Below are 18,766 nucleotides of genomic sequence, written 5' to 3'. Positions count from 1 at the left end.
CAGGCCACCATTGGACCAGTCGGCACAAAGAAGTTTATATCACGCTGTCGCTGCGTGATCGGCGCATGGTTACCGGCGTGTTATTCTTCTGGCATGTGCTGGCCTTGTCAGACGTGTAACAAGGAACCGGCTGATGGCCGAATGGCGAAATCCCACAAAAATAGCGATTTATTGCGACATGCTGAGAAAATTTGGTGAGTCATTGTTTAAATAATACCACATTTAAACCATATGTTCCCACACAACACCTTTAGAAGTTATTAAATTGAATTAATTTCGGGCAAAATGTAAACAACAAAAACCTTGTTTTTACTGAAATTGCTGTCATGTAGAGAACTATCTACGTTTTATAGACGTTTTTTGACTTACAGTTCAATGCACGAAGCTTTTAAAATCCCACGGTTAGAGCTGTGCTACTTACAAACGCTTTTATCACGTAAAAGGGACAGAAAAACAACACGTCGGTTCAAAAACAAACAATTCGTCAACGGTATACATTTTTTCAAATTTTTTTTTTTTAAAACTCTGATTAGGAAATAAGTTGACATTAAGCCACCGAACAAAGTTTAATAAGGCTAAAAACGCTGACAAAAGGGTCATTAGTAGGCAATGGATGGTTTACATAAGCGGCTTGGGAGATCAGCCAGGCTCTTTCGCTACTATGACCAAAGTTCAATTTATATCACGCCTTCAGCATGCGCTGGTTTCAAGCCCTGAGAACCAGGCGGGTGCATACTGCGCTAGCTCATTGCAAATAAAATTAAACACCCTGTATTTAAGAATTTGAGACTAAAACTGCTGTTTATGCACTAATACAGTTTTTTGATTTATAATTTCGATGTTTTAAAAGATTATTTTCGTTGGAAGTATATGAAAAACCCTTTTCAACGGTTTTGCAAATCATTATGCTTATTGCAAAAACACATCGTTTAACCTAAAAAAATGAAAAAGAGATATAATACATGCTTTTATTCAAAAAAATACATGCCTTTTTTAAGGTTGTAACAATAATAACAACTAAATAAGGTTTTGAAAGAATCTGTCTGCAATAAAAAGTTTATCTGTTTAGCACACTGATATTGTTTGAATAACACCCAAAATCCCCACATATTTTTTTTGTGCGACCTTGGGATTAATGGGTTGGTATTGATAGTAGGCCTATGCGTTATTACACTTGCTGGTTGGCTGGGACCAAAGTACAGAGCATGAACAAACAAACTGGTGGAAACGTGGCCTTAACCACGCCAATGTCACGCATTAAGCATCCTGTTTTGGTTGTTGCTTTGAATCAGGACTTCCTCGTGTTTTTGTATGTTTTACCTCACACAAGCAAATTGTTGACTTTCTGTTTTTGTTATATTTCAAAGCAACTCGTTGATTGTTTTTAGTGTACAAGGATTTCGCATACTCGCAAAAAAAGATGTATAATTTATGCGAAACTTAGTTATACATTTTTCTTTTCCTAAATTACGTGGTTTACTGTTTTTGATATTTTACTGTGCGTTTTTCTTTGACCACAAAACCGTAATAACGCAGAAATAGATAACCAATCCTGCTGTTGTTGTTGTTGTGTTTAATTTTATATCTTTGACAAACAACGCATAATTTCCACATCGCTTATGTCGACCCAATGACAATAAAAAATATTTTTGTAGGTCTCAAAGTGAAACCAACCATAAGGTTTGACCGCATAAGGTGACCGCATAAGGTTTGATGACGTGACCGCATAAGGTTTGATGACGTGTGCCCATCAGTCCGCAACAGGATTGTGACGTCATAAGTACGTCAGCATGTGTCTGAAGTGACCAGAAGTTTGTCTGAAATCTTATCCGCCGCCCACGTTTCAAAGAAGGTATTTATTCTATTTTTATGGTGTGCCGGGTGAAAAAAAATTAGCTTGGAGTTAAAATATCTTAACAACACTTTCGTCTTGAACGTTTTATTTTACAAGCGGTTTTTATATGGGTAAAAATTGGCAACTGTTGATTTTTCGCTGAAAAACAATCCCGTGTGACCGAGGCGCGTTTTAAAGCGGTGTTCAAACTATTGTTTCGTTTTTATCAGCAATTTTGCATCGTTTTTTTTGCGCGAAACATCATCGCTTATGTTAATTCCACTCACTTTATGCTAAACCGTGAAAATTTTTGCTGAAAATACTGAGAATACCCACCCTTGAATTATTTATTAGCCATGCATCAAATTTAGAAATATTCATGACAAAGATAGTGGTGTATAATAGTTTAAATGCCACTAAAAAAGCAAAAAGCAATAACAACGGTAAAAACAATGACATTGGCATCAATTATAATTATTTCAAAACAACCCTAAACATTTTTTCCAGTTAAAACATTTTCGTGGTAGGTTTATCCAAACTGGAAAAAACAAAAGCTTGCAACACAAATGAAGTTGTCTGAAATTTCGTTGTTACTGCCAAGGTACAGATGTCTTCGAAACCAAAGGCTGGTTAATGTGATATTACTCATTGTGACGTAACAGTGTATATCTATACCCCCTAGTCGAGGTCCATTTCTTCTTAGTCCTAATTCCCATGAGAGGTGTGTTTGCGTTGAACCATCTACTATAGATCATGGTTTCATCGAATTTCTTAGAAGAACTGCTTTTGATGTCGATTTAGATAAGAATTGCATGTAAAAAGTTTTTTACTTTCGTTTGTCTAACCTACATGCAATTTATAGTCGTGTAACTACATGTAATTTACATAATTAACATTGATATATATATATAAACTGCATTTAGAGCTTAACTTTTTTACATGGTCCTCTTAGAAGGGGTTAAAGGGGTTTAAGTTGCTAAAAAGGCCACGTAAAATTTGCGCTGAGAAAACTCAAATAAAAAAGTTTTAGTGGGGTAGGGGTTTGACTTAAAATATTCAAAGATGAACAAAGAGCCTTTTGCATTCAGTGTTATTTACCCCGATTAAGACGACTTGTATAGGACGTCGAAACGTCGGAATAAAATTACCTTTGCCAGAAGAGCTCTATGAACTTGATAAACAAAAAGCCTTAAAACATGTAACTTATGATTTTTTACACTACAAACTCAATGGTTACTATATTTAAGTCGTTGCAAAACTTCAAACCGCACCCCGGCAAGTCCGCGCTTGTGATTGGTCAGTTCAGACACGCCTCCACGACATTTCCTTTGTGACGTGTGCTACGTAACAACGTAAGTACCGCGTATTGGTCGCAATTTGAGGGGCATGGTGGTGTGTCAAAACGACAGAACATCCTACAAGTGTCATTTGTCGTTGATTGATTATTTAATTGTGAATACTTTCCTCAGCAACAGTATAGATTTCAACACTACCATTTATTTATGTTTTGACTAAAAGTGCCATCATAATTACCAAGTCAAGATATTTCAAAAATCATGTTACTTTAAAATCCTTTTTAATTTTATTAAATTTTTGACCTAGTTATATGTGAGAGGGTGGTCTATTTTTGTGAAAACTTGTTGACGCGATGTGCCGCTTTTGAAAGGCACCACGTGATCATATTGCGATGGCATTTAGTAAACAAACGCGAACAAAGACTTTCACCACGGAGCCGGTTTCATAACCTGATTCTTTGTTGCTTTACATAACCACACCAGGGGTGGTTCCTATTTTCTATTTATATTCCCACCCAACCGGAGTGTGCTCGACTCTGATTGGTCGAAACAGAAAGAAAAGTCGACTGTTAAAAAGTGCTGATTCGGCAAGCAAAGTTCTGCATGCGTGACCATTGCAAGCGAATGCCAGCATGTTTTAGACTACAAAACCGTTTTGAAAATGTTTTGTCGTCATATTTAAGGCTTGCATACAGAGGGGCATTGCGTTGTTAGACCAATTACCGGGGCATTTCAGCATAAAAATGTTTTATCCAAATGTCACTGAACGAACCAATTTCTATTTCGTATTGGTTCTTGTAACGTGATTTGTGACGTCATGTAACTTAATACGTCATGACGAACCTTTATTACGTATAGTCAACTTCCTTCACATACAAACCAGAGTTGTGAACGGGCCTAAAACTGGAGCCCGAACCCGAAAATACAAGCCCGAAACCCGGCCAGGACCCGATTAGTTTTTGAGAAACCCGTTTAGGCCCGAAAGTTTGATTGACTGGCGTAAACATTAAAGCCTTAAAAAACCAAGACAGCCAACATAATAAACAATTGGTCTTAAACAAGGCGTTTTAGGGCTGTTTGGCATTAGGTCAGGTCCAGCAACTGGCTAGTTGGCTAAAAAATTACTGACACAGAGTGTAAAGTCAGGCCCGAATCAAGCCCGTTTTTTCTAAGAAACCCGAACCCGGCCCGAAAACCCCGGCCCGACTTACAATTCTGATACAAACACCAATGTATACAACAAATTTATTTGTTTGCAGTTTATCCTATTTTGTTTTGCTTCAAGTAAAATCCAAGTTTTAATTTTACCATAAATGTTTAAAAGTAATTTGTGAGGCCTGCGAACATTAATTTAAAATCAAAAACGTAAAACATGTTTTATTACATCAATACTGTAAATGTTAAAGGTACCTAAGCTTTAACAAACCAACGCCAACGCCCCAAATAAGGAACCTATTAGAGTCCAGCGAAACACGTCGTGTTCCGAAATCGCTTGCGCATTCATTATGACGTCATATACCTTGTGAGTCCTCTTGTTGCGCAATTTGACGCGAGCTCCCAACCAATCAGAGAAGAGAACCACGCCCGCCCACAAACAGAGTGATACTTCACAAGCTGGGGCTCTTCCATGAATAAATTCAAAGATTGCCCGGCTGAATACATTCAAGGACTCTTCTCTCTCAGAATGACGTCGAATAGTTGTGTTTTTGAAGGGTTTGCGTTTTCATTTGATGCCCGTTGGTAGTTGCAAGTGAAAGTTTGTATGATGAGATTCGCTTCTCATCTGTAAGTGATACCAATGGATCTGTACTTGAAAAAAACTCTTTTTTAGTCCCATTTTGCTGGAGTTGACCCCTAATTGAAACAATACTTCATGCGTAAACACGGTCGTTGGTGCGATTTGGTTTAACACTTTGTCTTCCCTCTCACATGTCACTAAAATATTAATAAGTTTCATAAATGTAATGAATTTCTTTTCATTTGTGCTTTGTCGCGGAATTGATAATTACATAAAGGTGTTCAGTTCCACAAAACGGTTGGAAACGTTGCTGTTTAAACGAAGCGGTTCGACTTCAGAATTTGTTTTTGGGGCGATAGCATGTTGTGCACGTGACTTTCTAACTGCAAATAACGTCACAAACAACAGGTTGCCTCCCGAACAACATGAGAACTAAGCGTCAACACGGGCGGTGCATCGAAATCATCATCAACAAAAAGCGAAAAGTGAACCGCTCGCGGGGTGGGCTGTCACGTGACCTGGTACAGGAAAAAACAAGTCTCTAGCCTTCGTAGCAAACAGGCTGCCGTGTTTTTCAGCAATGCCTTCGAGGCCTGCGTAACCTTTGTTCGCAGAATTCGGTTTGCAGGCTTGATTCTTTCGACCGCCGCGCGGAATTTTGTTGTTCTCTTTTTCTCATCTTGCGCTTTTTCTTGGTTTGTTGTTGATGGTCGTAACGCTTGAAAGTCAGGCTGCACGACACACTGAATCAACATGCATGAACTGTTGGACATTTTAATCGAATCCTAATTTGATGTGGCTCTTGAGGTTTTTGGGAATAAAGTGAATGTTTTTTTACGGAACTTCAGACTTTCACTTTAAACCTTTTGTAAATTGTATTGTTAATAGTTAAGACCGAATTGAATCTGATAAGGTTTATTATGAAATTTCTGCTCTTAGTTTTTATGTTAAAGCCAGCATGGCCAAACATGTTAAATTTAAACAAGAAGCCGAAAATGAATGGTGTTGTTTTGTTAAATTTGCGGCATTGCATCTTGCCTAAAGTCCAAATCATGTCTTACAATGTCCACACAAAATTACAATTGCTTAAAAAATACATAAATGTCGAAAAACCCTTTATTTTATGTCGCAAAAACAGGCCAGTTTGATTTACAAGGAAACAGTCGGTGATGACGCGTCGATGCGTCATTTTTGTCTGAACCACGCCCCCACAGTCACGTGTCACGAAACCAGCACGTGCTGTGCACGCAGTCCAACAATGGTATCACGCCGTCGGCGCGTGATTAGTAGGTGGATGTTATACAACAGGCGGGATGCGCTCCTCCTTCTCCCTCTTTTCTCTTTCTTTCTCTTTGTTTCTTATCCTGAACTACACCTTGTTGGGTGCTGCCCTTCTCGTCTGTCCAGTCTTGCGCTGCCTTTTTGGGATAGAAACCATACAAGAACACCAGGAACAAAAAACGATGCCGTGTTTAACTTGATTTTAAATGTAATTATATTGTCGCGCTGCGTTTTAACCTGATATATCTTTTTTTAACACATTAAAATCGGCAGTTCGGCTTTAAAGGCCTTGTGGTAAAGAAATGCAATATTTAGAATAAATTACCATGCAGTAAGTCACACATCACTTGTGCAATTGACTTACAGCCGTTTGAATCGACAAGAATTGAAAAATTTTGCGACATGAGAACGCTTATAGATCGGATTACAAGCTTTAACGATCTATGGCCCAAATATTTATTTTCAATTCGTAAAATTGCAATAAGTGGGTCACCACGAGCCGTAAACTTTTTGAAATTAACAACTGTTTGACCACAAGCAATTTTGATGCGATAAACTGAAGCCACAACAAGCCTGTTACGTTTTTTACAGTAATATTGAAATTTTCTGTAGCCCAGAGGGGTTAAGGGGCCCGAAATTTAGAACCAACCTTTTTTTAAACAAAGCCCAAATTAAACTGAAAGTTGGGTGTTTGAAAATTGAAATTATGACACAAATGAGGCCGAGTATAAAGTCAGGCCTAAATCAAACCCGTTTCCCGAAAGTCCCCGTCCCACTGTGGCTTAATTATTGTATGAAAACCCGTTTTTTTGGAGAGTAAGAATTGTCTCTCGCTCACATATATATGTTCATAAAAATTGTTCAGGACGGAACTTGAAATTTGGCGCCAGGACTGGTTAATAGAGCTATAGCGTATACATTTATTAACCCTTTCGTAATGATTTTGCAATCAACGTCATGTGACTTGGGGCTTTGTGACGTTAATCAGTGAAGGACAAGCGGGTTCAAATATGACGTCACAAAATGTTGATTCCCATTTAGATTTGGCATCATGTGGTTAAATCGTGTGGTGCAAAATATGTATTGTGTAATGTGGAAAAATGTCACTTGAGTGTCAAACTGGTCTTACGACGCTCTACTGCCGCAACGTGGATAGACGTAAACTATTTGTTGGTTAAACCCTATAAGCGCTTCTTAGTTGAATTGTATGAGTTTATGTTTTTCAAATTTAAGTATTTTTCTCATCGAAGGTTTATTTAGAAACTAAGCTGTGTCATTTAAAACTCCCAAAATGTCCGAAAGCACCAACTGGAAATGCTTTACGAACTAACCTGTTCAAGTGACTAATTGTATTTTTCATGCTTGTTACACGAAATGTACTCAGCATAATTATAAAGATGTGTTTACAAACTGACAGCAAATGCGTATGTGAACAAAAACACCAGCGGGTATTCAATCATCAAAAACATAATCTTTTGAAACTGAAGTGTTGTTTCTATATGTTACACGTCACTAGTTGTTGCGTTGTAACAATTTTGACCAAATTGACGTAATATTTCCAAAGTTTTTAACCACTAGTCAGATTGCTAAAAGTTCTGGGGGAGGGGGTGGGGGGGGTCCTTTGATTTACCTACACATCTTTATCGACTTGATTTGGCTTAACAGCCATTACGCTTTATTTTTTTTACTTGTAATAAAGTTCAAGGATTATGAATTGCGGTGTTTAGATTTTAAGTAACTATGCTAAAGGGTACCGTTTCAATTTTTTTTTCTCTTTCTTGGGACACTAACACTGTAAACATAATGACACACGACACTTACAACACGCAAAGTTACGTCAGACTTTGTCACGTCACGAAAACAAGTAAAAACAGTTCTTTCCTCATAAACATCACTGATATTGTCACGTATGTAGGCTGCGGGCGCCTTGGATAAGTAAGAATAAGGTCAGCCGGTACTTTGTGTACTTTGTAATAGTTACAGCAGTTTGTACTTTTTTTAATGCAAACAAAGTTAGAAAATGTTACTGTTTGGTCGTTACAAAAATATTCATGAAATTCTTATGTACTTCAATAAATGAGCATAAATTAGTTTTTGAAGCAAACTTATGTAGTTTTGTGATACTGAGAACCTATACTCTAAATTCTAAAAGTTGCCTGAAAAACAAATTAAACACATCTCTTTCTGTTTGTTTTGGTTGTGTTAAAAGTTAAAGCCTCATTAGTTTAGATTTAGGGTTGCCTAATGATATCATTACCTTTTGTGAAAAACATTTTTTTTACCTAGATGAACATTAGAACTGTTGTTATTGTTGTTGATAGCAGCATAACTGTACAATTTCACAGTGAAAAAAAAACGCCTAGTAATAATGCGATTAAATTTTATTGTTAATCTTTCACAATTTGCTTATGAAACAAAAGTAGGACAGAAAAGAACAATCTTTTGTTTCCAGCATAGAAATAAAACGTCCATTAAACTTTTTGATCATGACCAGCCAAAGTTTTGTACTGACGAGTGGGTACTTGACCCCATCATTATTCCTTGACGCGATTCTTTGTGTCGTTTCCTATCTCATCTTTAAAGCAGCAACACCCTGGATTAAATCATACAATGCAAACAGACGATTGAGGGTCATTCCAGGACCTAAGTCTCACTGGCTCTACGGACACACAAAAACGGTAATTTTGTGTGACTACATTCATGCTTTGACAGCGGGAAATCCTTTAATACTTTTTTCAGTTAAGCCTCTCGGTCTCAAACGCATTTGTGTTGTCATTCTATGTTGGTGAACTTGTTGTTTCATGCTGGTTATGTTACCGGACTTTCAGACGTCAGTTTGGCCTTGCGAACAATCAGGGTTCGGCCAAGGTTTTAAGGCCTGTGTTTTGCAACTCCACCCTAATTTAGCTGTACGATGAAGTCTGATTTTGCTAATGTGCCACTGTCTGATATACGATTGTCCAATGTATAACTGCTGTCTAATGTACGTCTGTCTAAATTACGACTGTCTAAAGTACGACTGTCTAAAGTACGACTGTTTGTAGTATGACTGTAAGATCTACGTTTGTATAGAATGAACGGCTGTCTTTAATGTACAACTGTCTAATTTACGACAGCAGCATAAGATTGTCAGATCTTCGATTGTATATAACGTAATTTACGAATTTTAGGAATACAATGTGCAACTAATCTTTTCACTATTGTATATAATGTACGACTGTCTTTTCACAGCTTGATTACACGAGCAATGGTTTCCGCAAACGTATAGAGCTGACCTCTTCGTTTCCTAGTTTCTACCGAATAGATTTAAGTCCTTTTCTCTCAAACATTGTTCTTCATCATCCCGAGAACATCAAGGCTGTACTTGCTGACAACCGTGAGTATAAACTATAATCAAGCAGCAAAAACGAGATTATAGTTTATATTATGTGCTGTATACTTGTTGTTCTAATTTATTTCGCACTTAATAATGCCATAGTATACGTCAGGCTTATTGATGCGGTATACCCTTATAAGTATGCCGTGATCGCTGGTCTGCATCGACGCTTCAGGGCTGATCATAGTATGAATGTATTTATCTTCACTTAGGAATGTAATGGTTTTACATTCTCCTTTAGATTTAAAATTACAACTTTGTACTGTTGGTTTTTGCAGCACCTAAAGGCAATGCTTTGGCCAGGTTGCTTCGTCCCTACTTGGGTGAAACCAGTCTCATTATTTCTCACGGTGCGGTATGGCAACGACATCGGCACTTGATGAACCCAATTTTTAGTGTTCAATCCACAAAATTGTAAGTTTCTGATATTTTTTTTAACAGCTGGTACACTCTATATAAGCTGTTGCTGCCAGGAATAATATTAAGTTTATAGAGCTCTTCTGGCAAATGTAATTTTATTCCGACGTTAAAACGATAGGACGTCGAAACATCGGAATAAAATTACATTTGCCAGAAGCGCTCTATAGAGCTGATACATTCGGTATATAGAATAGGTAGAGTTGAAAATAAAAGAAGAATTGGAAATCTTGTCAGTTTTTTTGTGAATCATTTATTATTTTGTGTAATATCATTATACCTGTGGCGTTTGTGTCCGTTTGAATGTAGGTTTCTTTGAAATTGACATTCTGCTGCGGCTTGATCACAATTTTTGGAAAGGTTTTTGGACTCAATTACTTGACAAACTATTGTAACTGATTACATCTGACTGTTGGCAAGTTTGAAAACCCAGGGCCCTAAGACAATTTTACTTTACGCAAAAGACAACAATTATCAACTTTTATACCAGGACACATATTAAACCGAGAGATTTCTAGTGTATTGCGTAAAAAAAGTTTTTTTTGTATTCAGCCTTTATCGAATGCAATCTGTTATGTGAAAAGCGTTTAGTTGGGGATTGTGTATTAGCTTACAAAGTCCCACTGTTGTAGATACTTGTCACATTTGTGGAGCACTATACACTTAAAAACTAGTTTAACCAAAACATCACTGCCTTCATCGACGTCTGCACTAAGATTTAGCACACAAACTTTATACCACAGGGGTCGGCAACCTTTTTAGGCGACGCGTGCCAATTTACTTGTTGTTTCCATGTGTTAATGACCTCGCATGCCAACGTTTTTCTAAATAATAGACGTTTGTGCCAGCAGATATGAATAATAAAGAGAAAGAAAGAGTGTTTTGTGCATGCAAGGCTCAATGTTAAGTTGGCCTGTCATGAAAAAACACCTAGCGTGCCAACCTTGGCATACGTGCCAGGGGTTGCCGACCCCTGCTCTAACAGTTGTTTTTGATGGTTCAATTTTGCTGTTAATATCACTAAAACATTTTTTGATTTTTCAACAGACACCTCAAAGTCTTCAACTCAACTACGTCATACGTGATGACGTGTCTAGAAGATCACGTGACGTCATCCGAGCCGATCAACATGGTACACGTGTTTGAACATATGATCTTCAACAATTTGTGTCAAAGTATTCTCTCGCAAAAACTCCAAACATCTGGGTAAATATAACGTTGTTTATTTATCTTGTGCTGTTTGTAAATTGTGGATTAAATGTCAGTTTGTTTTTTGCGTCTGTCCGGTTGCTTGTCTATGTCTTGTTGTACATTTTGTCAGTGTTAAGGCCTGAGAGTTTTTGTATCTCTGTTGTGTTAACTTAAAACTACCTTAGACCTGCCACAAGAAATAAAATAGACTAACAAAGAGATTATCATGAAAACCTCTCAACAATTTTGGGTTTTCTGTTGTGGCCTTAGTGTAGATAAAGCTAAATTTTAACATACTTCTAACGATAATATAAAAGTATAAATAAGACTTGAACATAAACATACCAAGACAAAAAAATATATTGCGGCCTCAATGGTCAATAAACTGCTAATAAACAACAACCAATTCTCTACCAGATATGTAATGCTTCAAACAAAACAGAAACAATAAGCACATGTATTTACGTTGCAGGAGAACTTCGGCTTTTGTAACTGCAAACATGACTGCTGGTAGCATTGTCATGAAGAGACTATTCAACCCGTTCTTGTGGTCTGATTTTGTGTTCAACCTGACAGAGAACGGAAAAATCTTCCGAAGGTCCTGCGCGTTTATACGTGAAGAAGCCAACAGGGTTTGACGGATTTTATTTAATCTTGGTCCTTTGTTAACTCGAACTATTTTAAGAACCAGACTATGGTTTGTCTAATTGAAGTCGATACGGCCAAATATCGCTCACAATTCGGTTAATTGAAATATTTTCGCCATTTACTACTTGAAGTCGTTTATTTGATATCTTACTTTGAGTGGAGTATTTTCAGCTGAGTCTAACGTTTTTGTTTTAAGTACATACATTTAACTTAATACATAATCCACTCGAAATCGAGTTATTTTGCTATTGTTTCAAATCGAGTCGAGTAGTTACTCGTTTTTAATTTTGTTGGACTTTTTTCGCTTAATTGAATCAGAGTTATTTTTTACCTCTAGAAATATTTGCGTAAAAAAAGTACTCGTTTTAACTCGCTTCAATTAGAGTTGCTTTGCTTTCTTAAACGCCGTCAACTCGACTCGTATCTTTAGTCATGACTCCGGATAACTCTTTCAGCTGATCGTGCAACGAAGGATTCGAGTTAAACGCGGATCAATGTTCGGTTTAGAAGAAAACGATTTTGACGTCATAGAGGAAAAGGCTCCAGACGCGCTCGACTATCTGATGAAAAGCAGAGTAAGATTAAACAAAGGAACTAGACTACAAGGGGTCACAAGTGTGCCTGTCATATCATGGGTGGGCCGTGATACAGAATTGTAAACGGGCCAAAAATTTGAACACAAATCCGGCCCGAACCCAAATCGTTTTTGGGAAGCTTGTTGAGGCCCGAAGGTTTGAATGACAGGCCTATATACAGGGTTGCCATACCGTCCTTATTTCTAAGAGTTGTCCTTATTTTGATGGCCAATGTCTTAGAAAAATGGATTATCCTTATTTCTAAGAAATGTCTTTCTTTTCGACTTACGTCCTTATTTTGTATTCTTTGAACAAGAAGTTGCTGGAACAGTTTATTTCTGGCAAAAATACATTGCTGGGGATATGTCATAGCTTGTTTAAATGCACTGTTTAAAATGTTGGTTTGCATGGTATGAAAAATTAATTTTTCGGTTGTCCTTATTTTGGGGTCCATGTCGATGGCAACCCTGCCTATATATTAAAGCTTTGGGAAGACCAAGACAACAAACACAATAGACAATTGGTCTTAAACAAGGCGTTTTAGGGCTGTTTGACATTAGGTCAGGTCCAGCAACGAACTACTTAGCTAGTTAAACTTATGCAAAAAAATACTGACACAGAGTGTAAAGTCAGGCCCCAATCAGACATGTTTTTTTTTCAACAAACCTAAGCCCGAACCCGACCCGAAACGCCTGGCCCGACTTACAACTCAGCCGTGATTAAATTTTGAACTTAACTTTTCATGTCCGAAGCATTTCCATGAGACTAATAAACGCATTTTTTCTTTTTTAGATACATTTGTTATTATCTCAACTATACACTGAAAATAAACTTTATGCCCTCCCGTTTTTAACTCTTCAAATTTCGTTTTTAGGTTTAACAGTCCTTTATGTGCTGAAATTTTAAACATATGTTTGTGAAACTGATATGTTAATAGTAATAAACTCAACACAACCCAACTCTCATTTTAATTACGGATGCGTCAGTTTTATGTGGTTTTGCGCAAGTGGGAATTAATATCAATTTTCCTATCAATGATTGACAGGTTTACTTTGTACCGTAAAAACAAACACCACTTTGTACAAACACTTTTCTGTTTCTTTTATTGTCAAAATGATTAAAACGAACTTATTCTTAACATTAATATATGGTACATAATGACAGGAGCATTGTACGTATACTTTTTAACAGGACGAAGACGGACGTGGTTTGAGTCGACAGGAAATAATTGATGAGGTTACAACGCTTTTTGCCACCGGTCATGAAACGGCTTCTAAAGGTACGAAATACTTTTAATTTTTAAAAACTAGTATATCTCAAAAACCACTATTGTTTCTTTGGCGTAATTCCACATAGAGTCTGCGAGCGCCTTATGACGGTAAAACTACTAATACAAGAACTCACCGCACGCAAGTTTGCTAAATTCCCGTAGGTGGTGCACTTCAGTATTTTAAATGGAGTTTGTGTGAAAAATGCTTACGGGGCAGGAAATTGGCCGAAGGGTCCAGCGCGCCTGATCCACATACAGGCATAAAAAAAACCTTGATGGGGATTCGTCCCCGGAAGTGTCCTGGGTTCCAACTCCGTAAAACAATGCTAACGGATAGGTTTATTAGGGTTAGCCTGAGGTTGCATAATAACAATAAAATTAACCCAAAAACCTAGTTGTTTGTGTTAAATTTAGTCCCTAGCCTTATCCCATTATCACTGTTTTTTAAATAGCTGCGCTCATTACGCCCTCCATCGGTATTTAGCAAACCGTGTGTGCTGTGAGTTCCTGTGTTAGTATTTCTACCCCTCACGACAGTCAAAAATATTCCTTAACCTGTCATTTCTAAACTTTGAACAAATTGACCTTGTCAAATCGTTTTTGTGGTTTATGCTCTGGTATTTTTTTCTGATAAACTTGTATGTGATAAGTGGTGGGATTCAAATTTTTTGTCAGTCGGTTCTATCGCAAAAGTCATATTTTTTAGCCAGTTCTCTTACAAAAAGTCCATTGACAGTAACCAGTAATGCTAACCGGTTCGCTGATCTCATAAAATTTCGTGAGACGGTTGTATAACAGGTGCGATCCGGCTGAATCCCATCATTGGATGTTTGTTAACTGGCGTGAAATCATAATAGCGATTGAATATATTTAGTCGTTAGTTTTAATTTAAACTTTTTTGTCTGTTTTAGTTCTATCCTGGGTGGCACATCTTTTCGCTGAAAATCCTGAACACCAGGAGAAATGTCGCGAAGAAGTTTTGAGAGTTTGCGGCGATAAAAAAGAGATTGAGTGGTGAGTGTGGGAGGATTTGTGCGGAGCGGAGTAGGATGAAAAGAGCAAGCAGGCGAGAGCTGAAAAAAGTCGACAGGAGAGCAGGAAAGAGAACATAAAAAAAAATTAAGAGTTTAGGCAAAAAAATAGTATAGGATATGGTTATGAGACTTGAACGAGTTAAAAAATGACCAATACAGGGAATAACAGTAGTCAAGATACTAAACGTGCTGATGGAAAAAAGAATTAAAGAGTAAGAAATAAAAAAATAGTATGTAAAAATCAGAATGTGTAGGAGTATAAAAGAGAAAAACAAAAGAAGAGGGAGCAGAAGACACTTAAAGGTTGAGGACGGATAAACAAAAAAACTTGCGGGGTTATATGGAACAAAAATGTGTCAATTTCGGAACCCGAAGGTATTTGGGCCCACCTATAGAGTATTCCCCACGACCAGAAAGCTTTACAACAGAACCAATAGATTGCAAACCGTTGGTATGTATGTAAATCTAATGAGATTATACATTAAAAAATATATGAGCGGGAGGGTATAATATCTTTAGGTCAGTGGTGGGATTCAGATTTTTTGTCAGCCGGTTCTATCACAAACGTCAATTTTTCAGTCGGCTCTGCTACAAAAAGTCCATTCACAGTAACCAGTAATGCTAACCGGTTCGCTGATCTCATAAAATTTCGTGAGACGGTGCTATAGAACCGGTGCGAACCGGCTGAATCCCACCACTGGCTATAATACCTTTATAGGTACCTCAAAAGCCTAGTTAACTTTATATTTATGTCTTCTAGGACCGACTTGAATCAGCTCACGTACATGAACTTGTGTGTGAAAGAAACCTTGCGCCTTTACCCACCCGCTCCAGGCATCGCGAGAAAACTTGCAAAACCCGCCACGATAAGGGACTCGTATTCCGGCAGAGAGTACGAGCTTGAGCCGGGGACTGTGGTCACCCTTCTTATCTACGTGCTGCATCATCACCCAGACATATGGGAAAATCCAGAGGTACAGATTATAGTTAGGTTTAGGTGGTGAATGTTATTTCTGTGTTGTGTTCCGGTTTCCTTGTTCCCTTTGGGCTTATTCGTTTTCTACGTTTGTGTTGCAGATACCTTGCTGTATTTTTACTTTAATAAAGCCAGAGTTACATTAACTCCTCAATGGTCATCACAATTTATTGGTCATTAAATGGTCATCAATTTTTTTTAAGTAAAAACGATTTTTCACAATGGAAAAGCAGCAACGTCTTCACTGTATTGTGAATTAAATATGTGAATACGAAGATGCAAGTTACGAAATAACTAAGATTTTGAGAATATCTCCTATGTTTTGAAAAATATCTGCTATGTCGGGCTTGATATATGATGAAAAGTTGACTTTAAAAGATAGGAAAACCTTGTTTTGGTTTACAGAAGTTTGATCCGGAAAGATTTACCCCAGAGAGATCAGAAGGGCGCCACCCTCACGCATATATTCCATTCGGTACAATGCACAGGTCTGTAGAAATAAACGAATTTGTACCCTTGTTTGTTTAAGCAATTATTCCAGGGGTTGCCAACCTTACGTAGTAAAAAAACTATTTATATATTCAGCAGGTTTGTCGCTCCCACGTGCATAACTTCTGTTCAAATTTTAATTTTGAAATCCGTTTTTAAAAGTTTCAATTGTGAACTTAAAGAGCCATCGAATAACACCTTATTTCCGTTTTAGTGTCAGTTTTTGATAGTGGCTTTATTTATTTTTCTAACTTTGAGAAGTTTGTAGACCTCCATGTTTAATACCCTCTGTTTTAAATTAACTTTAAAACTCATTTTTGACATTTTTGTTCGCGAACCCATTCAATGAAGAACTAGGTATTGGTGAAACCAGAGTTGCAATACTCGTGTTGGCAACCCACGTCTAGATAAATGTTTAAAAAAACTATGTATAGAACAATGTACAGGAAATCTATGTTCCAACATTAAATCTAGGTTCATATTTTGTTGCAATGTGCAGGGATTATACAATGATCTCCACAAAAAACAGTGGTAGTAAAGAAGCTAACATCTCTGTTCCTGTTTTAATTCATAGAACTTAAAAACAGTGTAGGCTATGCTAAATAGTATGCGTTAAAACATTGTTGTTTCTTTTTTCAAAGAATATGCATTGGAAAAACATTCGGGCTTAGCGAAGTGAAAGTTGCTCTTTGTCATATCCTGCGCAAGTACAGGTTTTATAAAGATCATACAACTCCAAAGACAAAAATGAGTCCCAACATGTTTTTGGGATTTGTCAACAAGGAAATGTTTGTAAAAGTAGAACGTGTGTGAAGTGTTGTTTGTCAAGTTTAAATCAATATTTTAGATTGAATTGTCGTGTATGCAGAAGACCTATAGATGTTTAACATGTTGTTTTTCTTGCCTTAACGTTTAACTGTGTTTTTATCACCTTGTGTCAAACGCTTTATGTGTAATAAAACAATAAAACTCGTGAAAACAGAAAAGTGTGTTTTGTTGAATAATACTAAAATAATAATAAACAATTGCTTCAAATTAAAGCAAAGCTGTAAATTGCGATAATTTACTTTTAAATTGTATGAAGACTACCGGTATTTAAAAAAAATCAAAAAATACGGATCTAGACCGTAGGATAAAATTGGAAGCCATTTGCAGCGGGAAAATTTAAGGGACTGTTTTTTGTTGTTGTTTTTATCCAAAGCTTTTTGAAAGGAAACGTTGGCTAATTTGGCTTGAAGTATTTTTGTTTAGTGTTTCAGTATTAAGCATTATCTGCGAGGAAAACTCTTTATTAAGTGGTAATCAGTTAGCATTTGAAAAAGGTGAAAACAAAGACAAAAACGCTTCGGTTTGTTTAATTTGCATTATAATTGTGAAAACTTAAAACAATGGTTGCTAATTGGTATCTTATGAGAATATGAGTATCCTAAAAAAGAAACATTTCTTATTCTTAAGCGTTTTAGCAAATGTTTATATTATCAGAAGTGAATTTGTTTTAATTTTATTTTAGAAGTTTTTGCTACAGTGTTAGTGTATAGGTGGGAAACACAAACGCAAAAGTACATTGCTTATTTTGAAGCATGTGTTTAGGAGAAGACTCTGTCAGACATTTTATAGAGTAACCCTGGCGTTATGACGTTCATAACGATGAATATTAATTTCAACACATGCATATTAATAACTAAAATTTTTTTTTTTCGAATTTTGTGCTCTGAAAAGCTTTAAAAGCCTAGAATATTGTGTCAAAATTTCAGTGCCATATCTTTTTTAGTTCTAGCGCAATAGCGATTGCTCACTAGCTTCACTCTGGTGCAAGTTGGGACTGTAGGAAAATGCTTCTTGGTGGCCAAACCGCAGGAATCTATTGTACATCAAGAAAAGCCATGATTGTGATGCAATAGTAAAGCTTGTTTTATGTTAGTCTTTACTAGTTAGCGAATGTTTTCAACATTATAGCTGTATTATTATGCTATAACAGAAAAAAATATGCTTGATTATTTAATAATATAGGGTGTTTTAGGATGTATTATGCTGCACTACCAGCTATCAGTGAATCGTTCCCATTAGTTAGAAAGTTGTTACATTAAAAGAATCGTGACTGCACTAGTGTACTATATGAAACATGGGTTTTGCATTTTTCCTATAGCATTCTTTGATTTTTATAGGGCCTCGAAGTATCAAAATACTTGCAAAGGGGCCACCTGGCAAATTTTTAGAAACGTTTGGGAACCGCTGCTAGAGATTCTGGAGAAATGAATGTTTAGTTTCATCACATTAGCGTTCCTCTATTTTTTTTTTTTTTTTTTCTTGAGAGAAAGTAAAAATCTGTTTCTCGAGAATCTGGAGAGAATCGCAACTTTTTTGTAAGCTGATTTTCTAACAAAAACAAACAAAAAAATTTCTGATTGTATGTTTTTTCGCTTCTAGTAGCGATCACAAGTAGTGATTCACTAGCAAACCAGGAAAAAAAAGAAGCGACTGTGTGACTACTGCCTGGGAAAGGTAAAAGTTTAGCGGCAACGGATGCTAAAAATCGCTGTTTCGGAAGCAAAATAAGAAAGTTATGTGTCCAGTCCACTCTAGAGGCGAGTTGAAACGAAAAATACACGTAATAAGAGGTGTCACATTTACTTTTTGTTTAA

General features: G+C 36.8%; 1 protein-coding gene across 1 annotated transcript; it reads left to right on the top strand.

Moving 5' to 3' along the window:
- The first annotated feature begins 17 nt into the window (after positions 1-17).
- Positions 18-17,098, top strand: LOC145228120 (cytochrome P450 4F12-like). Its single transcript, XM_080093113.1, has 13 exons — positions 18-194; positions 1,656-1,852; positions 8,601-8,826; positions 9,380-9,524; positions 9,803-9,938; positions 10,989-11,147; positions 11,605-11,764; positions 12,236-12,355; positions 13,547-13,634; positions 14,537-14,639; positions 15,420-15,633; positions 16,041-16,123; positions 16,766-17,098. Exons 3-13 carry the CDS (start codon positions 8,635-8,637, stop codon positions 16,935-16,937), a joined length of 1,572 nt encoding a protein of 523 aa, XP_079949239.1. The 5' UTR covers positions 18-194; positions 1,656-1,852; positions 8,601-8,634; the 3' UTR covers positions 16,938-17,098.
- The last annotated feature ends 1,668 nt before the right edge of the window (positions 17,099-18,766 follow it).

This window comes from Phallusia mammillata, chromosome 5, assembly GCF_965637545.1.
Source record: "Phallusia mammillata chromosome 5, kaPhaMamm4.hap1.1, whole genome shotgun sequence".
In the NCBI taxonomy this organism is placed as follows: Eukaryota; Metazoa; Chordata; class Ascidiacea; order Phlebobranchia; family Ascidiidae; genus Phallusia; species Phallusia mammillata.
This window is presented reverse-complemented; position numbering and strand designations above follow the sequence as displayed.